The 25,801-nt window shown below is 44.5% G+C and overlaps 1 protein-coding gene across 6 annotated transcripts in view; it reads left to right on the top strand.

Annotated features, from left to right (window-relative positions):
* The window catches only part of TP63 (tumor protein p63), a 222,072-nt gene extending 196,498 nt beyond the window's left edge, over window positions 1-25,574 (top strand). For 5 of the 6 annotated variants that reach the window (XM_074297878.1, XM_074297880.1, XM_074297881.1 and 2 more), the window contains 5 exons: window positions 2,171-2,307; window positions 16,077-16,234; window positions 18,236-18,380; window positions 19,633-19,726; window positions 22,878-25,574. In XM_074297878.1, coding sequence (XP_074153979.1) covers window positions 2,171-2,307; window positions 16,077-16,234; window positions 18,236-18,380; window positions 19,633-19,726; window positions 22,878-23,174 — 831 coding nt within the window. In that variant the 3' untranslated portion in view covers window positions 23,175-25,574. Of the gene's footprint in view, window positions 1-2,170; window positions 2,308-9,396; window positions 10,776-16,076; window positions 16,235-18,235; window positions 18,381-19,632; window positions 19,727-22,877 lie in introns of those variants that run through there. The other variant, XM_074297884.1, reaches the window with a different exon arrangement.
* Window positions 25,575-25,801: the final 227 nt, after the last annotated feature.

Raw genomic sequence — 25,801 nt, 5'->3', positions numbered from 1 at the left:
AAGAGAGCTCCTGATTCCAAAGAACAGGAGGGAGACAACACAAACAGAAGGGCGTAGCTCTAATTTCAATACATAGATGCCATAGTTCTCAGGGCACTACAGCAATAAAACTAATGATACATTTTCTGTGGGGTCACTTTCATCCCCAAAATATATATCTGCTTATGAGATTGAACTATTTGAGAGCATTAGATTGTAAGCTCCTTGAGGGCAGGAGCTTTTTGTATCTCCGACATTTAGTAGAATATCTGACAAATAGTAGGTGCTCGATAAGTGTTTATTGATCGATTAACAGCATCAAAAATTTTGGTTATAATGGCTGATAATTTGGTCGGTGGAATCAAGGGAAAAAAGAAAGTACAAATAATTTAAACTTAACACTTGCTTAGAAACCAATGGACTTTCTTTGGGAGGAGGGGAGTAGGTCATGTGATTTACATTCATTCTTTACTTCCTCCCATTTCCCAGATTTATCACCCTTCTCATACTTGGTTTAGAATTAAGTATTAGCAATGCAGTGGTAAGATGTGGCTGAGAAATGGGTCAGGAATCAAGGAAAAGCCATGCCATGATTAAAGCTTAGCCTGAGAGAATCCCCAAAGCTAACAACCCATTTAGGAATAATTGAGACAAACCATGGCACGGTGCATTGACCTTGAGGAAGAAGTGTATTGCACAGCTTTGAGTGCCCCATTCACTCTGCCAGGTCATAGGATTATAATTCTGGAGAGTGGATGCCCAGTTACTTGAACTGTCACTGCCAGAGGTCATGCTGCATGAATGCCATCCCAGAAGACTTGAGACCCAGGGAGAGGTCAGCAGTGGGATTTGAGTGGGAGTTGCAGTGAGTTGGAGGCCAAAGCAGCCAGACAGGTCTGGGTGTGCTCCCCTTGGGCTGAGCTCTCCCTTAATTCTCAACTTTGCAACAATCGTGTTGGCAGATTGATCCAAGCCTGAACTTTACAAGGGCTCCACACCAAAATTTTCACCGGGTCGATCACTCGGGGTAACCAGCATTGCAAAAGCTGGCTCAGGCCATGGAGTGCTTTGAAATGTCTTAGGGGCATGCAGCTGTTGGGGTCAGTCCTGCTCAACAAAAGTGAACCCCAAACAAACTCATTCAAAAGAAATGAAAGCTTGATTTAATGAGCTTAGGTAGGGAGATGCCATTAAAGTTTTTGGAAGGCATCACATGGGCTGGGTTTGATCTGAGAGGTTTATAATCCTGACCATGTTTTATGTAGGGAAATAGACTTTGCAGAACATCTTTGAGCATCCTGAAATATACTAAATATAAGGTGAAGAAGGACTTGAATGAATTATGTGACAGATTATTCCCCCTGGAAAATTTACAGTTGATTTTAATAAGGTTGATCCATTCTAGATATAGATAGAGGGGTAGACACAGCTATTAGACACATTTTAATAGATATATTAGATATGGTAATACTTACATAAACAGAATTCTGTGATAATAAAAGGATTCTGGTAATTCAGGAAATGTTTAAACATGTGGAGATTGAGGATACACACAATTCAGGAGTTTTTCCCTTTTGAGAGGCATCATTTAATAAAATTTGGGGTTTTCTAGGTTCGGTTCTATTGACTTTTTACTTCTTAAAAGTTCCAAATGAGTATATGTGTGTGTGAGTGTATGTGTGTATATATACATATATACATACACACACTATATATGTATATATATATACACATATATACATATACACACTAATATATATACACATATATGTGTGTACACACATATACATACATGCACATACATATATATATACACACACACACATACACACACATATATATTCCCCAAATATCAGAAATTAGCCAAATATATTTGGCTAAACTCAGGCACTTTGGTTATTTTCTTGTGATAGGTAAATACCTAATACTTAACAGCTGTCATATAGCCATTATTTTGAGCCTCACACCAATAAATATTATAGACATTATTATCCATATTTTGGAGATGAGGAAACTGAGGTTCAGAGAGGTAGGAAACATGGTTAGATCCCCATGGCGTGCTAGTGTCCAAGGTGCTATTCAAGCCCTCTTGGTCTTGATTCTCGACCCAGCACTGTATCCATTACGGAAGGCCACCTCTAGAATTCCAACTCCCTCCTCAATTGTCTTTTCCTCCTGTCCTCCCTTACAGGTGAGAGGGCGAGAGACTTATGAAATGTTGCTGAAAATCAAGGAGTCTCTGGAACTCATGCAGTACCTCCCCCAGCACACCATCGAGACCTACAGGCAGCAGCAGCAACAACAGCATCAGCACCTTCTCCAAAAACAGTGAGTGATTCCACACCCTCCCTTTGCTGTAGCTGAGAGGAGCCGGGCAGAGGCAGGGCTGGGTCCTTTCCAGCCTGCAACCCTAGAATGTGGGGGACAATGTGCTATTACAGAGAGAAAGGGAACCCTCTCTGCGTCAGTTGGGCCATGGCCGGTCTCGGTGGTAACATCCTGCTCAGATACGGGGCAGTCAAACTCTGGGGAGATTGCTTATCGTGTAGGCCAGGGCAAGGCTGAGGTGGAAAAGGCAAGGCCAGAATGAGGCTGGACCTGGGGCAAGAGTTGAGCTCTCTCTTCTCAATCTGACTTCCCAACCAGCTTCCACATCCTGGGATGGGCCTTTGCTTTGGCAATCTGAATGTCAGTGGAGAGAAGTTCAGCTGAAGGTTTCAGGTGTTGGTGGCCCATAATAGAGCTAGAGAGAGGGCAGGCTGGGACTCTTGTTCAGTCTTGTAAAAAGGGCTGCACCTTCCTTCACTAAAAAAGGAGCAACTGAACCAGAGTCCAACATGAGCCTCTAGCAAAGCCCTGACAATAATTAATATTAAAAAAGGGTGCAGAATTCTGCTGGTTTATGTTTCTGTGGCAATGGGTAGGAAACAGGAAAAAAACAAGATTCAGAATTTCACAGATGGAAAAGTTTCTTCCCCTTGATACGCAAAGGAGAGCTGAAGGCAGAAGCAGTCATCCCACACCGGGACGTGTGGTCTTTCCAGGGCTTGGTTCTCTTTTGCCCAGTTTCCCTCCTTGCTTTTCCCTCTGGTGTGATAAATCATCCAGAAATCAGGATGGTAGACTTTGGGGGCTTGAAGGAATCTCACAAATCACCTGACTTAGTAGCCTCCCATTCCACAGGAAGAAGTTGAAGCTGAAAGGGAGGTAGTCCCTTGTCCAAGGTCACACAGCTAAGTAGTAGAAGAGCTGGAGGTCTGACTGACTGAATGGGGGGAGGGGGACACCATTTATTAAGGACTTACTGTTTGACATGCATTTGTATGAAATGCAGGGGTTGCAAAGAGAAAAATATCAGATTTATAATTTTTAAATTAATTTTTATAATTATAACTTTTATTTTGACAGTACATATGCATAGGTAATTTTTTTTTACAACATTATCCCTTGTACTCCCTTCTGTTCCGAGTTTTTCCCCTCCTTCCCTCCACCCCCTCCCCTAGATGGCAGGCCTTCCCATACATATTAAATAGCTTATAGTATATCCTCGAGATTTATAGTTTTCAAATGAGCTCACACTCTGGTGGAGAGAGTAAAAGCATAGCTCCTGGGCCGATCAGAAGCTGGAAAACTTTAAGGAGAAGATTCTAGCATCCAGGGGCCTGGAGAGCATAGCTGCAGGCCAGTAAAGGTCCTGGAGAAGTAAGGAAGCAGAGGGAGGGCAGATGAGTGGGCTCCATGGTCCTCCAGTAGGCCTGTATTTGGTGACTTCCGGCTCCACCCAACAGTATGGTCTTTCCTGTCACTGTTCTGCCTCTCTACCTTGGATGTGGTCTGGATGTGGCTGAGAAGGATGATTCCCAAAGAAACCATGTGGTCCAGCTCCTTTATTTCACTCATGAAGAAACTGATGGCTTGGATTAGTAAATGGTTTGCTCAAAGTCATAGTTAATGAGTTGACCTTTACTCCAAGAATAATCTTCCTCTCTAGACTAAAATGGCTTCTAATCTATCTATCACATGTATCCATATGATGGTTCCATTTTGCCGCCATGTTAAAATATACCAGGGTCTTCTATTCACCGATCTTCCCTTGACCTTAAGGTTCTTGGGGATGGTTTATAACCTAAAGCTAAGAAAGAGCAGCAAATGCCAAGAGCAGGGAAAGCCCATTCAGGACCTGGGACTCTGCTTATCCATGTGCTAAAAAGGATACTCACTTGCTAGGCTAAGACCTGTTCCTTTGAGGATATTGAGTATCCAAACCCTTGGGAGCCTAGACCAGAGCCAGTTCCTTCCCTGGAAAGGGAATAATTCAGACAAGCTTGTGAAATTCATACAGAGTTTGTTTACCTCAAGGCAAAGCATAATAAAGTATCTTGCCTGAGACAATGGAAGACTATCTGTGCTAATAGAAATGTAAACAGAAGTGCTATTACTGAGTGTGCTAATTGGTTTTTCTACTGCCCTGGGAGTGGAGAAGAGTGCAATGAATATTCATTTGTCTTCCTGGGTGATAAATGCAGTCACTTGGGGAGACATTATTAATATTTGTATGTCTATTCTAGCAAGGTGAAACAAAGTTTTCACAAATGGCCTTTATGAAGAAATGGCTGTCCATTAATAAGTTGTTGAGTTCTATTATAGGCAAGACCTAATTGTGGAGGAGGCTGGGTAGGCAGAATGAAGTTTAGTCACCATAGTCCATGGAACCCTTGCAAGAGGACCATGATTCCTTCCAAGCTGAGTTTCCAGCCTTCCAGACTTTGACTTAGTCCACTGGGACTTGCTTATTATCCCAAAAAACTATCACTGTCGGGTGTGTGAACACGGATGCAGCCGGTATAAGACCCTAACAGCTTTGCTGTTAAATGAGGTTTCTAAGCAAAATGTTTTAAAAGTTATGGTCTCCATTTTTTACATGAGGAAGTTTAAGTTCAGTGAGGGTGAGTGGTTTGCCCCAAACTCTATAACTAGTCATCATGACAGCAGGGATTAAAACAGAAATATCTCTGACTCCAAATTAGGGATTATTTGTGCTGTGCCATAATACATCTCGTTTTCTCTCTCTCATCTTCTATCTCTCCCCTCTCTTTTTCTTCCTTCTTACTTCTTTCTCTCTCCTCCTCATGTTCTTTCCATCTTTTTCTCCTTCTTTTTTTCTCTTCCTCCCTCTCCTTTTTTCTTTCTCACTTTTTTTTCTTCCTTTCTCTCTCTTTCCTTTCTTCCCTCCCTTCTATCCCCCTCACTTCTTTCTTTCCCCCTTTATCTTCTTTCCATCTCTTTTTTTCTCCTATTTTCTCTTTCCTCTTCTCCTTTTTTTCTCTCTTTTCTCCCCCTCCCTTCCATTCCCCTCACTTTCTCCCCCTCTCATCTTCTTCCCATATCTTTTTTTGGCCTATTTTCTCTTTTCTCCTCTCCTTTTTCTCTCTTCTACTTTTTTTCCTTTCTCTCTCTTTCCTTTTTCTTTCTCCCTTCTACCCCCCCTATTTTCTCTCTAGCTTATTTTTTTCTTCCTTCCCTCACTCTGAAAATAGAAAATGACAATTTTTTTGAAGATGGAAAGAAACTGAACAAATATTTAATCCAGTGACTATTTTAAGATGAAGAAACTGAGGTCCAGAGAGAGGAAACATCTTGTTGAAGCTCACTCAATTACATCTTGGGGGCAGGGGTTAGCGAACACAAGTGAATCTATCATTATAGACATGGTGAGATAAGCAAAACAGTCCCTTTTAGAGACTTAGCTGACCTCGGTCTGCTGACAGAGCTGCCCTGCTAATTATCATGTGTGATCTCTGTCAGGGAACAGAGAGCTTCTGGAAAGCCCCCAATGCCCCTCTGTGGGAGATCCAGGCTTAGAGGTCTCGAGTGTGTGACCACACTCAGGGCTGGTTCTCCCGGAGCTCAACCTTTTGTCTTGGTTCCCTGGGTGTCCCTTGGCAGTTAGATCAAAGGTTCCAGGAGGCACAGAGGTTGGAACAAATTTAAGGATGGATTGGCCAAGTCACATTTCAGCACCAGATGTCCCCAAACCTCCCTAACTGGGACAGAGGGGGCTTTCTGCCTGGAATGGGGTGGGTGACTGGTAGCCACATTATACTAAATCAAGGCTCAGAAGAAGAGCTTCTGGGCATCAGTTGGGGGACATATCCACATTTAATCCTGGCAAGCCTTCCTGGATTGGGGGTATTACTCAGACCTGCGCTGGGGAAGCTTTTCCCAGCTTTTGGAGGGCATGTGATTGGGCTCATCCTTTCTCCTCTCTCTTTAATTCCTTCTCTCCTCACCCTCTCTATGCTCCTTTCTAAGAAGAGTGAAGAACTCCCAAGTCTTCCCTCAAATGGGAGCCATCATAGTATGGATTAGTAGGAGGGCTACAAAGAGGATGAAGAAGAGAGCCATCATGATTCCTAGCACAGGGAACCAGGGAGAGGAGGGACAACTTCAGTCTCTTTCAAGCTGTGTGACCCTGAACAAGTTTGCCTCAGTTTGGACGCCCGTCAAATAGTGATTTTAATAGACCTGGGCTCACTGGAGGCTACATGGATATAGAGGAAACCCAGATGCTTAATACTCTGAAAAAGAACAGTCAGAGGAGGATGACTTCCCCAGGTGAAAGGAAAGAAAGAGCTGGACCAGAGGGAGGGCCTCCCTGCTGAGTGTCCATCTGCCCAAAGCACAAGAGCAGCTTTGGCTTGAGGTCTGACCACCTGGCTGTTGGGACAGGGTTCTTAGGGAATTCCATGAGCTTCCATCCCTTATAGCGAAGGGAAAGAATGAGCTGACATCTTTAGAGCATGTGCACCCGAGGCTTAGTGGTATATGTGGTGGCCCTGAGCCTTTCCTTGAGACCACCCGGTTTGCCTGGCGTGAACAAACTAACCTTTGCTTGTGGCTTGTAAGCATGGGCTTTTAACTGAAGTTTGGAAATTAGCTTTTTTGAGCATGTGACCTGCTCGATCTACCAGCATCAGTGTGGACCGTGTGTCGTGGGCTTACACGTGTGCGACTTGAATGCCTAACACCGATCTCGAGAAAACTTACATTGTACAGACTCTTTGGGGGGAGATTGTTCTTTTTTTTCTTTTTCTCCAGCTGGTCCATTTTCATGTAAATCGTCCAAAGGTGTCATAAGTGACTACAGCAAGGAATATGGAAATCGAATTCTTTGACAGTCGTTTGAAAAGAATAAATCAGCTTGGAAAATGACTGTAATAGCCTGCAATTTCCTTAGGAGAAATAATACTGCCTTTGTTCTGAGAGGAAATCAGTTGTGTGCCCCTCCTTTTAAGTGAAGAGAAATTAGTCATTATATTAAGGCAGGGAGAGGTGAAGGAGCATATTTTCTCCTCGGTGGTGATGAAATATTTGCGATGTAATTATATCACTTAATTTTCCTCCCCGTTTTCTCCCTGCTTGATCTTCATTTTCTTTTAAAATAACATTTTTCTCTGTGTGAGTCTGTGTCTTTCTATCTCCATATCTTTATGACCTCCAATATCTTCATGACCAATGGCTTGGTGGTTGTATATGTTTTGTCCCTATACCACATTTATTACAGGAGGACGGGGGCAAGAGTTAGGCAAGACCAAGAGGCCTGGATAAGTTGCCATTTGTCTTTTGGGAGGGAATACCCACCTTGATGAAGCCTTTTATCCATTAGTATAGAAGAGTATAAGACATCATATAAGGGACTTTCTATAAAATATGAGTATTTCTATCCAGCAGTAATTTTACCGATTAACTTTAACGCATCGGATTTTAATCTTTGAAAAATATCACAATTCAGTGTATGAGCTTAAGTGACCATGGGCAAGCCACTTCATCTCAGTTTGTCTAAAGCAACTCCCTGGAACAGCTCAAAGAAATAGCTAAACAATCATATGTATTGTGGAGGGAATTTCCATTCTGGGAGCACACTAGACTGCCAAAATCACAGAAATATGAACTGGAATATTAATATAAGTGTGTAGTTTTAACACGCTTCCTTGAACCCCCCAGTTCTACTCTATTTACTTTCTCCTTGCTCTTTGTTTTGGAAGTCTGCTTTTTGCAATCTCTGAGAAGGTCATAAGGTCAAAAATTTAAGACTGAAGGCCACAGAAGTCCTAGGACCATGGATCCCAAAGTAGAATGGATCCCAGAACTCATGTATTTGAATTCTCTCAAAATTAAGGTTACATTAACCCAGAGAGGTCAAACACAGTTGCTAAAGTCACCTAAAGTAGCATGGACTATACACCCTGGCCTCTCACAGTACTCTGAAGCTTCTTCATCTGAACCATTTTTTTTAATGATCACCTCTCAATACTAAAAAGCAAAGCTCCATGTTATAATGGTGGACTCTCATGAAAAAGGTCAGATCTTCAGAATATCCTCCAGCCACAGGCAAAAATCACACTCGGAATAGCCAAAAGGTTCTCCAGAAACCCCTTTCCATTATGACATTAATGAGTGCTGAACAAAACTCACTGCATTTCCTTTGCTCATTGTCCCAATCCAATAATAAACTGCCAAATTCTATTCTGGCTTTTTGAGAAATGAATTGCATTGGGCCTTTTTGGTTGGTTGGTTGTTTGTTTTTTAAAGATCAAGGACATGATTTATGCAACCCAGAAGAATTTTGTCTTTGAATCTCTCAATAGTTAGGGAAAATCTCCACTTTTTGGACACAGAAAGCTCCCTTCTAGGCCCCACCGTTGCATTTTCTTTTGAGTGTCTTGCTCAGAATGGATGCTTAAGAAATACTGATGGAAATGAATTAAGCCAGTCTTCACCTGAGCTCAGTTGGAGCGCTCCCCGAGCCTTGCTTAGAGTCTTTATGAAAGACAAACGATGACCAGGTGAGACCTGGAAAGGCCCCGTTCTTGGCAAACACCAGTCGACGGTACTTTAGCACATTTGGGACACTAAACTTACGCCTTCATTAGGCAGAAGGTGCTTGTGTTGGGGTGATCCAGGGTAGGGTCAGCCAACAAAGTGACTAGAGGGATTAAGCCCTTTCTGAGGAATATTTCTCCACCTTCTTCTGGGAACACAGACTGCTCATTAATGAGAGCTAAGAATGGTGTGATGACATAGCCCACAAAGAGAGATAAGATCCCGATTTCTTCATAGACTTCAGCGTGCGGCTCTTGTCCAGGCTTTCTCAATTATCTCTCATGTAGAAGGTGGAATAATTGGGGCTGATGACATTTTCTGTGTTATTAAGTCTCCCTCCTTTGCCGCTCTCCATGTACTTGCCAACACCTTCCCCGAGTCCCCTGGAGGGGAGGGTTCGGGAGATTTCTTCACTAGCCTTCCCATGCCACGGTCATGAAGGTAGGAGGCGTGTGGCTTTCGCTTTTCGTCGGAATCCGATTTTGCCAGTCGTCAGCTCTCATCTTCTCTTTGTTTTCTGATTCCTCTCCACAGTCTCCTTTCCGCCTGCTTCAGGAATGAACTCTTGGAGCCCTGCAGAGATGCTCCGAAACAATCCGACGTCTTCTTTAAACATTCCAACCCCCCAAACCCATCTGTCTACCCATAAAGCAGCACCGCTTCGGCCCTTTGGAGTCTGGGGGTGGGGTGGCGTGTGTCTGTGTTGTTCCTTCGGCCCTGGGAAGCAGGAGCGAACACTTTGGTTCCGAGACCAGAGCCGCTAGTGAAAATGAGCTCCCGAAGGGACTCAGACTTCTACCCCCAGAGACACTGGCTGCAGATCCCAGCACCCAGCAGTGTTCACTGACTGACTGACCAATCTCTGAGCTGGAGAGCTGGCAAGGCTTGGTCAGGCACCACAAAGCACAGTGTTTGCTGGAACCCTTTCCTGTTACTTTCTGTTCTATTTGTGACATATACTTGGGTGCTTTTGAGCTGGTCTCAATCTTTAAAAAGCCTTTTGAAAAGAGGGAAAAAACCCCACATTTTCCAGACGTTCTCATTGTTCTATGTCTAACCATCCAGCCGGTTCCTGAGTGGCTCAGTCTGGCCTGTCTAATGCAAGCCGTGGAATACCACGGTGGTAGGAGCCCACTAGGATGTTTAGAGTACCGCCCTGCTGGGCAGAGACAGCTGATGATGACCCAAAGCCGCTTCGATGCTGTGTCCTACCCCCTCCCTGAGAAAAGATTAATCTTGCTGGCCTCCCTCCCTCCCGGTCTGGAGGCTCAGGAGGCATTCTTCAGGCCTCGGCCTCCTGGGCTGGTTTTTCTTTAGTGGACGGTCTTCTTCCATCTGGGTTTTGACAGAATTTCCTTATATTTTTGAACAGCCCAAGATGGGCGAGTGTAGCCTGAGGTTTTGTTCTGAAGGAGGACTGGCTGTTCCCATTACCTTAACAGTTACTTGCCTGATGACTGTCCCAGGTAGTTTCTCTGATGGAGGGTCTAAAGGCCCTATTCTGACTAAAGAAGGGTCATTTAAATTAGGACTAGAGCCTCCCGGGCCTTCCCTAAGGCCAGACCCATTCTGGAGATTTTATCAATGATATCTTACCAGGAAAGTTCGTGTGTTGACAATTGAAAAAAATGATCCCTCTGTAGGAATAAATCCTTTCCTATTCTGGAGGAGGCAGAAAGACTAGCATTTTTTTTAAACTTTAACTGAGCAAGGGTTTAAAGAATCTCAATGTTTCTCAGAAATTTTAAAGATGTTTTAAATAAGTAATCCCCGGGGACTTCAAACAAAGTCTCTGTTTCTTCACAGTCCCCAACCAGTTGCTTTGTGTCAAATGCAGAGCTGTCCTGTGAGGCTGTTACTATCAGATGTGTGTTGTTCATTTTCAATAAACTTTTGCATCTTGGTTTATCTGGAGGATTTCTTTGCTGTTTCTCTTTCTTAAAGGTGTGTGTTGACTCTTTCATGCTCTGAGAGCCTGTGTCAATGCCGGAAGCTGTTAAGACTGTTGAAAGTTGAGGGGTCGGAGCTGGGCAGAGACCAGTTTGGAACTGAGCCCAATGATTCCCCCAAAGAAAACCCCAGGATCTGAACTCAGGGCTTTTAAAGTTAAAGTCCCGCACTCTACCCATCATCCTCTCTTGCTGCTTCTCAACACTGAACCATCCTCTTAATATTACATTTTATATCTACCAAAAATTGATATTAATCTCTCCTGGTCTCTAATAGATGCCATCCCCAGGAGACACTCTTCTTTTCTTCCTGTGATTCTCCTTCTACTTATCTTGGTTTTTTCTTTCATTTCCTCCCCAAAGATAATGGTCAGTAGTTCCACAATCACATCTATCGATTTTTCCAGTCCCCAAGAATGGGGCTCATGTGGGCCACCGAACTTACACTCATCAAGAGCCACCGGATGTTCTCTTACTCTCTCCTGATCTTTTTTTTTTTTTTTATTTTAACAAAAATTTTATGCATAGGTAATTTTTCAGCATTGATAGTTGCAAAACCTTCTGTTCCAACTTTTCCCCTCCTTCCCCCACCCCTTCCCCCAGATGGCAGGTTGACCAATACATGTTACATATGTTAAAGTATAAGTTAAATACAATATATGTATACATATCCAAACAGTTGTTTTGCTGTACAAAATCTCTCCTGATCTTAAGATGATTTTATTTAAGTACAGCACCCAGTCTTGAGTAAAGTCCTCAGCACCCAGGAATAAAATAAAAACAAGAGCAAAATGAACAAACAAAAACCCTTGTATTTACTTGACTATTCCGTTAGACAATGTGCATTTTTTACACTTTCTCATATAATTTTACCTGTTCTTTCTTTTGAATTTTCCTTCATATCTTGAGACTTAACTTAGTCAAAACATTTGAGTGTCTCCACTGTTGTCTTAGAGTCCCAAGGGCTCATCCTTTAAAGTAGGCATAGAAATGAAATTCTCCATTCATTGATCTAGCTGGTCTTTGTTACTATAAGGGTTAACTGGTGATCGATCTTTAGCCAAAGATCGATGCCAAAGCTACTGTGATCACACTCGCTCATTTCACCGATCTGCATTTTCTGAATGGATTGCCTTTCTCCCAAGCTTGGCCAGGTGCTTTGGACCTAGCTGCTGAGAAGTGAGAGTATGAAAGGGACAGAGCATGCACTCAGAGAGCAAAGGATCATAGGAAACTCAGGGGCTCCTCATTTTATTTTGTCCCTTTTATAGTCACTTCATCATCCTTCCCAAATCCTTCTGGTGGCCTCTGTTTTGTCCTTTTACCCTTAATCTTAGTCAACCTTCTGTTGAAGATCTGGGAAGGACAAAATGGGCCAATAGACAAATGGAAATGTCTGGAAACTAAATTCTAGAAAGAAAATCACATTGGCTCACCATTGGGATAGCACAGAGATCCAAGGTGACAAGAGGGCCAAGGCAAGGCAAGACTGCCTTGGACAAAACTATTTGAGGATCTTTTATGAAACTCCAGTCGTTTTTTTTTTTTTTCCTTTCTTCCCTGCCCCTTCCCTCATATCCCAGATTCCCAGCCCTCAGTGGCTCTCCCTTCCTTGCCTCCTCAGAAGCATTGGCAAGTTCTTACCAACTTCCCATTTAGCAACATTGCTCTCAGCCAAAGATCACATAAACTCAACCATACTCCAGTGTCAATGGCTCATAAGGTTTGAGGAGTTACCTTCCTGGGACAATTGCAACTAATTTTTGCAGCAATCAAGAGTTCATGTGACCAGTAACTCCTCTCTGGTTGTAGACTTTCAAGCATCAGTCAAACCAAATGGTAGCAAAGTTGCAAGAGTGAGTTGAGTGTGTGTGTGTGTGTGTGTGTGTGTGTGTGTGTGTGTGTGTGTGTGTGTGTGTGTGTGTTGTTTCATTTGGGGGCCCTCTGAAGTTTCTGAAATCTCATGAAACATACCCAGAGAAAGCTCACTTTATATTTTTTTCCCTTTTCCCCTTTTTCTTCCTCTCCTTAATTCTAGTATTCCATACTTCTTCTATCCTTCATGTTCCTCTTTTTTTCCTCTTTCCCTCTTTTTTCCCTTCCCTTCCTTGTTCAATCCCTTCGCATTTCTTTTTTTCTCCTTTCCTTCTCACCATTCTCGCTCACTGTTACCCTTCTTCCTTTCCTTTTTCTGTTCTACTTTCTCTTTTTATCATTTTTCTCTTCTTTCTTCTCTGCTTTCCTTCTCTCCTTGATTCTTTTCCATCTCCTCTGTTTAAAAAAAGCTACTTTTTTCCTTTTTTATTATCTTCTTCCCTCCCTCCCCCCTCTCTTCTCTTCCCTTCATCCATTCTTTCTCCCTTTCTCTCTCCTTTCTTTCTCTTTCTTTCTTTCTCCCTCCCTCTCTCTGTCTTCTTTCCTTCTCTTTCTTTGTGTCTTTGTCTCATTCTCCCTTTCTCTTCTTATCTCCAACTCTGTGGGTGTTTCACTGTTTTTGTCTCTCCCCTTTCCCTCCTCCCTCTCTCTCCTTTCCCTCTTCCTCTCCTTTCTTTTTCTGTGTGTATTTGTCTCTTTCTCTCCTTACCTCCACCTCTCTGTATGTCTTACTATTTCTCTCTCTCTTCTTTCTTTCTCCCCTCTCCTTTCTTTGTCTCATTCTCTCTTTCTCTCCTATGAGTGTGTCTCACTGTTTCTCTCTGCCTTTCCTCCTTCCTCCCTCTCTCTCCCTTCCTTCTCCCCTCTCTTTTCTTTGTTTCATTTTCTCTTTCTCTCCACCTCTGTGTGAGTCTTACTGTTTCTTTTTCTCCCCTTTCCCTCCTCCCTCTCTCTCCCTTGCTTCTCCCCTCTGCTTTCTTTGTTTCTTTTTCTCTTTCTCTCCACCTCTGTGTGTCTCACTGTTTCTGTTTCTCCCCTTTCCCTCCTCCTTCTCTCTCCCTTCCTTCTCCCCTCTCCTTTCTTTGTTTCATTCTCTCTTTCTCTTCTATGTGTGTATCTCACTGTTTCTCTCTCCCTTTCCTCCCTCCTCTCTCTCTCTCTCCTTTCCTTCCCCCCTCTCCTTTCTTTGTCTCTCTGTGTTTTTGTCTCTTTCTCTCCTTACCTCCACCTCTGTGTGTCTCACTGTTTCTGTTTCTCCCCTTTCCCTCCTCCTTCTCTCTCCCTTGCTTCTCCTCTCTCCTTTCTTTGTTTCATTTTCTCTTTCTCTCCACCTCTGTATGAGTATCACTGTTTCTGTTTCTCCTCTTTCCCTCCCTCTTTTCACCCCACTTAGAAACCTTCTATTTTTCTATTTAAAGGTGGGTACATTCAGGATTCCCAGCTTGCCTCACCTCTTGAGACTCTCCCTGCTGAATTTTTTAAACATTTGATGGCTTTTAAGCTTTTTCCTCAATCTCTCTTCACTGCTTCCCACCTGGTCTCCTTCCTGGATTCTCTTGGAGTTTTCTGGTGTGTGGGAGTCTATGTGCCACCTCTGGTCATTGTTCCTGTTCCTTCTGTCCTGGGACATGGCCAATGTCCCCTGCCCTCTGCCCTCTCTCAGGTACGTGAGTGTTCAGAAGAACCCTTGAGTATTTGAGGTAATTGACTCCCCAGGCCTCAAGTCAGGAGTCTGTCCAGCATTGTTCATGTAGTCCCTGCAGTGATGGGGAGCTCAGAGCCTGTGAGCTCCAGTTCCATGGAAACTAGAATAGAGTTCTAGATATTAGGGTCTATTTTCCTTTGGTCTAAGGTAATCTTTTCCTTGGCACATTAGAGAAGATTTCCATTGATTCTTATTATCTTACCCCCTTCCTTACCTCCACCCAAAGGCAGGAGGGGATGTGATATTAGCAGAATATTCCTAGAACCTGTTAATGCTTAGTTTTTCAAATGACAAAGAGAAAATTACCTAGAACGTCAGCTCACTGGTGACTAGGTCTCTGAGTCAAATCCAGATCTTCAAGACCGTCCTCTGAGCCAAAAAGCCAGCTTGCTTTTCAGGCACAAGGGGCTCCCATTTAGCTGTACACATGTATGCATTCATGGATGTGGGAAAAGATTTCAAGATCTGTGAAGTCGGGAGAGGGGAAAAGACCATTATTTTTCACTAACCTCCCATTGACAGTTGGCATTTCCTTCAATTATGAATAAACTACTCCAGTACCTTGGATAAGTCCATGGCATCATGAAGAGTTAGACCTGACTGAAAAACTGAACAGCAGCAAATCTGACTGTCCAAGAGATCCATTTAAAAAAAGTTAAAAACATCTGCTAGAGACTTATGTCTTTGTCAGGTCCTAGCGGAAACCGTTATTATCTATACAGTTAAAGAACAAGAAAAGCCAAATAACACTCATTATCTCTTACCAGTACTGAGCAACCTATGCAATGTATGGTACTATGGAAATGGCACTGGGTTCAAATTCGGACTGCCGATCCCTGCAACTGCCACTCCGTTCCTTTATCTACCTGGAAAATAAGAAGCTGAACTAGTCAGACTCTGAGGTCCCTTCTCTTATAGGGACCCAATGCACAGCTTTGCTCACCAATAGTTCAATGCAGAGCCAACGCTGGCAATAAGTGGGGTAGGTGGGCAGGTATTAAAACTCTTATTTGTCATAGCTTGACTTCTTTATCTCCCTCCCTGGCAGCCATTCTGTTGGGAAGAATGATTTTTTTAAGGTCCTAGAGCCTGGCACCCGAGAAAGTTGGATTTCCAGGTAGAACCTCCTCAAGGCAACAGAAAGTGTTGCCACGTGCCCAAAGGGAAAGCCTCTCCAGCCATTGCTGCAGATTGTGCAAGAAGCTCCCGATGGAAGGGCCAAGTTGGGGGACGGCACTCAAACCTTTGGGTCAATCCTAATTGTATGTGACCCCATTGCTTCCATCACATTTTGGGTTTTGGTTAATTTTAGAGGCGATAAAAGAGAGGAGGATAAAAAAAGAAAACAACTGATGGGAAGGATTTAGGGCAAATTGAGAATAGATGAATGCTATGTTCTGAGTCTGTCAGGGACGCCAACAGGAAACCAGAAAAATGCATTGGGATGCCCCCCCGGCTTTTTTCTAGTAGCCCCCAACTTCCTTATCAGAGGTATACTTCCAGACGGGATTTGGCTGATTTGTTTTCTCTCATTCCAAGCCCAGAATGGCACTCAGGCCCAAACCCCATCCCGCCAGCCAGCTGAACTCCTCAGGATAGGGCAGGGCCTGGTTCAGTTTTTCTCTCCTCCCCCTCCCCTTGGGTCTTCTCTCTTGCCTCCCTTCATGCAAACATTTCTATTCCAGGACCTCGATGCAGTCACAAAACTCCTACGGCACCAGCTCCCCACCTCTGAGCAAGATGAACAGCATCAACAAACTCCCTTCCGTCAGCCAGCTCATTAATCCTCAGCAGCGCAATGCTCTCACCCCAACGGCCATTCCCGATGGCATGGGGGCCAACAGTAAGTCTTCCTTTTGCCTTCATTTGGAACCCACTGGGCTGTTGTCTGCAGAAGGATTCTGGGGGGGGGAATATCGGTAAGGGGCCAAAATCAAGGACTGAGAGAGCTGGATGCTGTAGGAGGCCGTCCATTCTGAAGGACTCATCCGTGGATATTCCTCCCATCATCATTGATGGCATCCACTTAATTCCTTAAGTCTTATGGTCATCATGATTTAGACATGGAATTGACCTTAAGGGTAATCTAGTCCTATCTCATTTTATAGGGAGGAAACTGAGGCACAGAGGACAAATGACTCGCCTAGGCTCATAGTACTGCTAACTATGAGAGAGCCCAGGTATTCTGGAGTCCACTTGGACCACTCTGTCCTCAGGACCCATCTTCATTCTCATCCTGTTGTTGCTTTTCTGTGTTTTGTCCTAAATCCCTCAGAGGAAACCAGTCCAAGGCTCTGGATATAAGGGAGCTTTCCATTGTTTAGGCAGCTTAGTCCCCTGGAACCAGAAAAGGCACCGTCATTGTTAGATGCCCCGATCCAAAGGCTCACCTCAGGGCAGGCCCTTTGGGATCGGAGAGGACTGGGGAAGAAATTTAGCCATGTTGGAAGGGACTGGAGGAAGAATCAAAGGATATCTGGAGGTAGCTTCATACAGAAAGAGGCCTGGGACCCAGGGCACCTGGGACCTAAGTCAAGCTGTCATGAAAAGCCACTTGTCTGACTTGGGCTAGCCTCTCTCTGAGTTCCCTGCTTTGTTGAATACTCAGCATTGCCACAATCTCAGCTTCCTTCAGTCCTCACCTCACAGATGGACAGAAGGAAAGTGGGCCCTGGATATATGTGCTGAGGGATCAAGGGGGTCCATCCCACTGCGTTAGCTTACCCAGGATGCTCTGCTGGAGCGGGAAAAGTATTGGAGGAAAGCGTGAGCTCCCATAGGAGAGAGATGGTGAATAGGGAAGCAGGTGCCACAGATACTACCATCCTAACCCCTTTGACGGGCATGTGGCACTGGACACACAAGGATCTCACGGTACCCCCCATCCCAAGGAAAGAGGAGACAGGCTGATCCACTGTGGGCTGAATGAGGCTGAGGTCTTGTCCAGGCCTTTCATTTTGTAGGAAGTCCTGAGGCTGGGATTTGCCCAGGCTCCTACAGATACAAAAACGTGGAGGGAGGATTCACACTGGGGATCTCTCATTCCAAATTCCAAACCCTCCATCTCCTAAGCATCCTATCCCTTAGTTTCCTTTCTGAAAAATGGGGGGTTTTGAGCTCCAGGCTCCCCAGCTCCAGCGTTCTAGGCAGCAGGGAGCAGGGGAGAGAGCAGATGATTTGAAGTGGGCAAATCCTATCTCAGACACAACTCTGCTGGGTCTCAGTTTGCTCCTCTTGGAAATGAGAGTCGGGGGAAGACCTCTCAGGTTCTATTACCCCTAAATCTGTGACTTAAACTCTCTGCTCTTATGGGGAGGCTCACTTCCCTCCTGACTCATTACGTCGTCTGGCAGGAAAAGTTCTAGCAGTCTCTGGCCTACCCCAAGACCTAGCCAAAGATGCTGTTGGGTTCCCCAGGGCATTTCACCAGAGTGGGGCCTGAGATTTGAGGCAGTCGGGATGTTGGGAGGGGGAAGGAACACAATTGGAGGACCTGGGTTCCAATTCTGCCTCCTATGCTTATTATACATGGGATTCTGGGACTCCGTTTCCTCTACAGTGAAAGAGATGGCCTAGATGGTTTATGTGGTAAATAATATGTGTGCCGAGTGTTATCAGATAATATTTGTGAAAAGTGCTTCCCTGGCACACAGTAGGTGCTCTATGAATGTGCATCCCCTTCTCCTCCCTTATGAGGAGGAAGTTCCTCCCGGAGCTATGACCTAACTTACTTTCCTTCCTCAGGTCTCAGTTTCCTCACCTGTCAAGTAAGGAAGAAAGGGAAGGATGTCTAGAACCAGACTAATAAATCTTTCTTTGCATCTTCCTCTTTTTTCTTGACCAGTTCCAATGATGGGCACTCACATGCCGATGGCTGGAGATATGAACGGACTCAGCCCAACGCAGGCTCTGCCCCCCACCCTTTCCATGCCATCCACATCCCACTGCACACCGCCTCCTCCGTACCCCACCGACTGTAGCATCGTCAGGTGAGTACCCAGACATCCCTGGGGGACTATAGGGGGCTGAGCTGAAGCATCAAATCCATGGGCTTAGATCTAATGAGGCAGTTGTGCTGGTTGGCCAATCAAGAAGCATTTATTAAGCGTCTGCTGTGTTCTAGTCACCTCCCTGAGTCTGCCTCTTAACATCTGGGAGAGATCAATTAGAAGAAACCCTCCCAGCCCTGTTTTAAAAGGGTGGGACTTGGGGCTGTCAGCAATCTCAGGTGCTTCTGACGTGCTTTCTGTGGTTCGGGCTGTGCTGGGGAAACAAAGACTGGCGGAGACGCCCACAAACCACTCTGCACAGACAAGAGGTAGACAGGACAGACTGGAGTCAACCAAGGGATGCTTCTGCTAGGGAAGCGGCCAGTCAGCTGAGAAGCCTGGGAAGGAGAGGGACAGCTTCCGATGGACTCTCCCCACAGATCCATGTGGCCATTCCATTGCTTCACTCAGCAAGCATTTGGGATGAATGAATGGATGGAGCGGATCTGTAGCTGTGGCTTCTCCAGCCCTCCCCCTGTGTCCTCTTCCCCCTCCCACTGCCCCCTCCCCACGTCCACATGGTCAGTCTGCAGCTGGGGACGGGCTTCCTGAAAGGGCATTGATTTCCCCCTGCTGCCTTGCTCCCTTTCCTTTCCATCCACCCTCACTACTCACAGCACTAAGGCCGTTGGGGACGGGCTGTATGGGAGGCCGGGAGAAGAGAGTGGACCTCATTTAGATAAGGAACTCCTAGAGCAGGACATGCCCTCTATTCAAGAAGGCTGCTTAGAGCATTGAGAGGCCAGGTAGCTGACTGAATGTCACACAGCCAGAACAGGTGGGAGATGGATCTTCACAGCTCTGAGGTCAGCCGCTCGCTCTCTCCATTGCCGTACGCTACCTCTCCATCCCGTAGGGAGAGGGGCAGAATGAAAGCGCTGGCCGGGTTGTTGCCTCGTTCGAGGCTGCCACGGGGTCTCTCTTACTGGCAAACCCTCCTCTGGAGAGGAGCAGTTTTCCCAGAAGGCTCACTCCATGGAAGATCAGGCACACTACTCAACCTCGGTGCCCATTGGCCTGGGCCAGAATGGCGTCCACAGTCATTGACTGGCTTCCACCTCCCGCTTCTTCTGCCCCCTCACCACCAGAGCAGTCCCCAGAGGGTAGATGGTCGGGGTCCCCTTTGCTGGCTGGAGCAGTCGGGGTGAACTCTCGTTTTCTGATTCCTCCTTCCTCCCCCTCTCCCCTGCAGTTTTTTAGCGAGGTTGGGCTGCTCATCCTGTCTGGACTATTTCACGACCCAAGGGCTGACCACCATCTATCAGATTGAGCATTACTCCATGGATGTAAGTAACTTAGACTTCCCTCTCAGTTCTCTTTCCTGTCCCGCCCTCCGACACTTATCACTGTGTCCTGGGGATCAGAGCCTCCACTTTTTCATGGAGCTTGTCTATTGAATCAGAAATTATAACAAATAATACAGGCTCACACAAGTAGCGAGCTTTCAGACTTCTCCAGTACACTGCATAGTATTTTTTTCTTTTTTTTGGTGAGGCAATTAGGGTCAAGTGACTTGCCCAGGGTCACACAGCTAGGAAATATTAAGTGTCTGACATCAGATTTGAACTCAAGTCCTCCTGATTTCAGGGCTGGTGCTCCATCCACTGCGCCACCTAGCTGCCCCACTGCATAATGTTTCAATCAAGACAGCTCTGTAGAGTAGGATTATTGTTCCACTTTTACAGAAAAGTAGACTGAGGATCAACAAATGCCTGATTAGCAGGAAAGGCAGGATTTGAACCCAGGTTCTTTGACTGCAAGCCTCAAACTGGCAACTCCACTTTGATGTAGGAAAGCTCACAGCCCATGCTTTGCCTATCAGTGGCCCAGCAGCCAATCCCCCTTGACCCATAACCATTCACCATGTTCCTTTTGTACACAAGAGTATTGTAATAGGAAAATAGAAAGCTACGCTCCCCATCCTCATGGAACATATATTCCCAAAGGAACTTGAGCCCTTTTCTAAGCATTCAATGAATTAGCTTTATTTTAGCATCTCTTACATGCATTTGGACATGAGGATACCCCAAAAATTAAAATGGAACCTTCCCTCGTGGAGCATTGAGCAGTAGGAAGGTTTCCACCCCAATATTGAGGTCAAGGAGAGCGAGGGAGAGAGAGTTGGAAACAGAGAGACAGAGACAGAGACAGACACACACACATACACAAGAGACAGAAAGAGAGACACAGAGAGACACACACAGAGAGACAGAGAGAGAGAACAGCTGGACATTAGGCTGAGGAAAGGGTTCCCAGGGTCAGAGCTGTTTTCCCCTGCCCCCTGCTGCTTGCTATGATATAGATCTTGCTTTAAGGCTATTCAGCCATGCTGGGCTCCTCGCAGAAGGCTTTGACTTTTTCAAATCAAAATAAAGCACTTAAAGGGATGCTGGGTGGGGGGCAGCTGCCTTGCTCTCTCTGGTTTCTCTTCCTTGGCTTCTTTGCCCCTTGCCGGGTTGCAGCTTTGTGGCCTAGGGTCCTTCCTGGGAGGTTGGCTGTCCAGGTCTCATGGTTCTCTGCAGGGAAAGCTGCCTTTGTTTCCTTGCCCACCAGACCCCAAGGAAGAGCAAAGCTGAAGGTCCGTATTCAGACACTGCTTTAAAAGCAAAGTAAATCTCTGGCTTCTTATCCCCAAACTTGACATTCAAAAAGCTCCTTCTTCTAAAAGAAAGTCTGGAGGCACCAAGCAAGTCAACTTTGGCTGCTGCTTGCTGATAGAGGAAGTGGAGATGAAGGTTAAAAAAAAAAAATGAAAGTTTGAACTTGGGCAGCAAGTCTCAGCTGCATTTGTACTTGCCTTGAATTTATGTCCAAGAATAAGGTGATTTTAAACAAATCCTCCCTGATATAAGTAGCCTGATTATATGACTCCTAAGACCTTTTCCAGCTCTAAATCTGGATTATGATGAGGCAGGAAGAAGAAAGGAATAAACATTAGTAAGCACCTACTATGTGCTGAACACTTCACAAATATCTCATTTGATCTTCACAACAAACCTGGGGCTATCATGTCCATTTTATAATCAAGGAAACTGAGGCACTAGGGAAGCTAGGTAGTGCAATGGATAGAGTGCCAGTTCTGGGGTCAGAAGGTGATGAGTTGAAATTCATTCTTAATTCTTATTAGCTACATGACCCTGAGCAAGTCACTTAATCCTATTTGCCTCAGGTTTCTCATCTGTAAAATGAGCTAGAGAAGGAAATAGCAAATGGCTCCACTATCCACCAAGAAAACCCCAAAATAGGTCATAAAAGAATTAGACAGCATTGAAAATAACTAGACAATAAAAAAGGCTAAATCACACTGCTAATTGGTATCAGAGTTGGAATTGGATTGCACATCTCTCCAAACTCTTTGTATTGTCATCTTTCCCTTTCCAAAACTGCCTAAGTCTTTGGCTGTTGGGAAAGGGTGTAGGGATTAGAAGGGGATTGTAAGAAGAGTCTAATTTGATACCTCCCTCCATTCACTTCCACTTTTTAAAAATTTTCAAGTCAATTTGGACCTTTTAAAAAAGTAGGCACCTGTGTTGGCAGAGAGATCTGATTTACATATGATGGGAGGGGATGAGCACAAAGAAAAGTGGAATAAAAATTCTCTTTTTTATTATACTCAGGACTCTGAGTATAATAGTTCTACTATACCTTTGAGTTTACAAGCAAACTATGACAGATGACAAATCTTTGGCAGAAGTATGTAGTAAAATGCTCTAAAATTATTATTTTACTACTCAGGGAGAAAGCAGCTTAAAGTTCACTTAAAAAGGGAGAGGACCACTATCTGGTTCCTTGCCGTGCAGTTTGAGAAGCACAACTAAAGCATGGAGTTTGAATAATCTGAATCCTGGCTCTGGCACACCTGAAATATATGACCCTGGGAAATGTTCATCATAATGTTTCTGAGCTTCACAGAGGCTCATCTGCAAAATAAGATCAAGTGTGTCTGGCATTCTGCATATTTTTAAAGTGAGAGGGAATTGGACTAATTTCTCTCTCCCACCTTCCCCTCCACCTGCCCTCCTAAATATTTGAGTGCAACTACCACAAAGGTGGATGATGGAATGAATCTGTCTCAGCCTCCGGGAGCTTCTAGTGTGATTGTCTCTTGTGGCCCTGGGAGCTTCTAGCTTATATGCCCCACACTGAGTATACACCAATCATTACATCACTAGGAAACCATTATTTGTTGTAGGATTAAATCAGTGCTAAACTAGATTTAACCATTGTCTCCTCAATTCCACTTAGTACCTTGTTTCAAGTTCTGGCCCCTAACATCAATCATACTGAACCATGCTAAATCAGATAACTATTGTCTCTATCAATTCCACTGACTTAGTATTTTTGTTTTAAGTTCAGAGTTCTGGCCCATAACAAAAGTCCAACACTGTTTGAAGTCTATGATGGTTCAATTTACCAATTTGCTCCTTTCCCTGGTAGGATCTGGCAAGTTTAAAGATCCCAGAGCAGTTCCGACATGCCATCTGGAAGGGGATCCTGGACCACCGACAGCTCCATGACTTCTCCTCACCTCCCCACTTGCTTCGGACCCCCAGCGGCTCCTCCACTGTCAGTGTGGGCTCCAGTGAGACACGGGGTGAGCGGGTCATCGATGCCGTCCGCTTCACACTCCGCCAGACCATCTCCTTCCCTCCCCGGGAAGACTGGAATGATTTCAACTTTGACATGGATGCTCGTCGCAACAAGCAACAGCGCATTAAGGAGGAGGGGGAGTGACTGATGCCTGGAGCAGCCCCCTGCCTGCTCTCCTTCTACCCAACCTCTCCTCCCAGCTTCCCCACCCCTGCTGCAATACTGAATCTCCAAGCGCTCCCTTAAGTCAGCCTCTTCTCCCTTATCTGATCTCATCTCCAGAGGAAGAAAGCCACTGCTTGCATTAACATGGTAGTCACCCCTGCCCAGCCTTTGGGTCCACGTTTATTCCGGGTTCCAGGCCTCTGTTCTCTGGCCATCAGAGGAAGGAGGATGGCATGGGTGGGAGGAAGAGGGAGTCTATGTTATTGTTGCTTTTTGGTTCTTGGAATTTTTTTCCTAGACCCTCTTAGCACAGTCGTTTTTACCTAAATGCTATTCTTGGTTGTAATTGAGTTTTTGATTCAAGATGCTATATAAATATACAGTATATTATATATATGTATATATATATTTGGGTGGGGGGAGGAGATGTTGTGGTCATAATTTAAAGGAAAGGAAATTTCGTTGCACTTAATGAATCATTTTTTTCCTTCTTTTATTTTTCCTTCCTAAAAATCCTTTCTGGATGGCTCTTCTCCATCTTCAGTGATAATTGATAAACCAAAATGATAAACCAGTGAGCAGCTGAGACTTAGATCTTCGTTTTGACCCTGTTGCTTAAATGTCCTGCTAAGGCCCCATGAGGTTTGAGGGGGTTTTATTTGGGGGCTTTACAAACTGAGATTACACAGATAGTGGGGACATCTGAAAAGTTAACTAACCCCATCCCTGGCAGCCACAAGTCTTGGCAGCGATTGTTTAGTCCATAGTCTGTCCAGTTCTAAGGAAAGAGATCTTTCTTTGAAGCATAAACATCTTTAGGTATGTAGGGAAAATTTTCAGGCAAATTCAACTTATTTCCGATAATAGAGAAATTTTTAAAAAGATGCTTCATGGAAACAGGATATGTTTCTGGGAGGACCAAAACATGACCAGACTCATTCCAACATACCCAGTTGACATTCATTTTGAATTATTTTCTCTCAAGACACCTACCCATTCACCCAGTGCCTTACTGCCACCATCTTTATCAATCTGGTCTTCTCTGATGGGAGCAGTATTCAGAGATTAAATTTCCCAGCATCCACCTCAGGCTGCACACAATTCACCTTTTTTTCTTGTTCCTTATTAGAAAAGTGTTTAAGAAAGTCTTGAGCTCAGAATTTTCATCTGTAAATCAGTTTTAGAATGGCTCTCATTTCCCTAAATGATGCATCCATTTAATACTAACCCCAGATTTTACTCCCTGACAGGGAGGGATGGATCATCACTGGTGACATTTTCTCAGGACCTACCAGGTAGGTTTGGGAAGAATCCTTTTAAAGGGAGTTCAGCAGAGCTCCCTAGGAAGAGACAGTCCTATTGTCTGCTGAGCCATAAAGCAGAGAGTCAATCATTCTCCTTGGAGATGTCCTAGAAGTGCTGATAACCTGCTGCCTAGGATGTGGACAGATATGTCCGTTCTTTCGTTCAATGTTCTGGACCCCTTCTGATCAGGAACAAAGCTTTCCTAGGCCCATTGAAACTTGTTCTTCAGAGTATCTGTCCTGGCTTTTTTTTAAATACTTTTCCCACAAGATGGCCTTGCTTTCGTGATTTCATGACAACATATTATATCCATAAGAATCTCTTGAATTTTCCCTCTGATTCTGAATCAGCAAAAGCTTAAAAAAGCAATTAAGCAATGGCTAAGCACTCAGTCTTTCTTCCAATGTTCTTCCAAGAAAGAGGCTCAACAAGACTGACCTCCACCTTATGAGATAAGGCTCTGCCTCCACCAACACCATTTCTGAAGTGGCTCTTTAGCACTTCATTTTATGGGGCAAGGTGAACTTTAAAAACCCATCTTTCTCTATTAATCTCAGCTACAGCTTTCTCTCTGTTGTGCATTTTCTTGGTTTACAGTTAAGTTGTCCCTGCACATTAAACTGACTTAAAAAAAAAAAAAGAAAAAAAGAAAAAGAAAAATACAAGATTCCAAACACAACAGAGGAAGTTTGTGTATAAAGTGTATATACTTTTGTGTGCTTGTGAAAAAATGTATGTGTTTTTTTTTAGCTTCTTTTTATTATTATTTTTTTTCATCTTGGGATAGTAGACTTTCCAGAACCACAGATTAAACCCTCTTTTGTATTTTTTGAGGGGGGGTGGGAAAGGCCATAGAGTGCCTGAGTTCTGCAGCCCTCAAGTGCATTGTTACCTGATGTGAGGTGGCTGGCCATAGGCGGGCGATGATTGTCAAAGTGATTTTCACACATCAGGGAGAGTGAGTCCTAGATTTCAAGTGCCCCATAGAGCACTGTGGCCCCAAATGTGTGGCTATGAAAACACGAACCCAAGTTTTCGCTTGGTTATTTCAGGGAAGAGAAATGACTTCCTTAAGTTCCAAGAACTATTCTCATAGAGTTCAAAGAGGACTTGGCTCTTTGGGCATGTTGAAACCGAACAGCCAATCCAGAAGTTCCCTTTCATCCCTCTTTATCTTGAGTTTGGCTTTAACCCAGGCTAGACCCAGATACAGGGACTTGGGACTAATCTCTCTCTCTCTCTCTCTCTCTCTCTCTCTCTCTCTCTCTCTCTCTCTCTCTCTCTCTCTCTCTCTCTCTCTC

Source organism: Sminthopsis crassicaudata, chromosome 3 (genome assembly GCF_048593235.1).
Source record: "Sminthopsis crassicaudata isolate SCR6 chromosome 3, ASM4859323v1, whole genome shotgun sequence".
In the NCBI taxonomy this organism is placed as follows: domain Eukaryota; kingdom Metazoa; phylum Chordata; class Mammalia; order Dasyuromorphia; family Dasyuridae; genus Sminthopsis; species Sminthopsis crassicaudata.
Note: the sequence above shows the minus strand (reverse complement) of the source record. Positions and strands in the feature narration are given on the sequence as shown.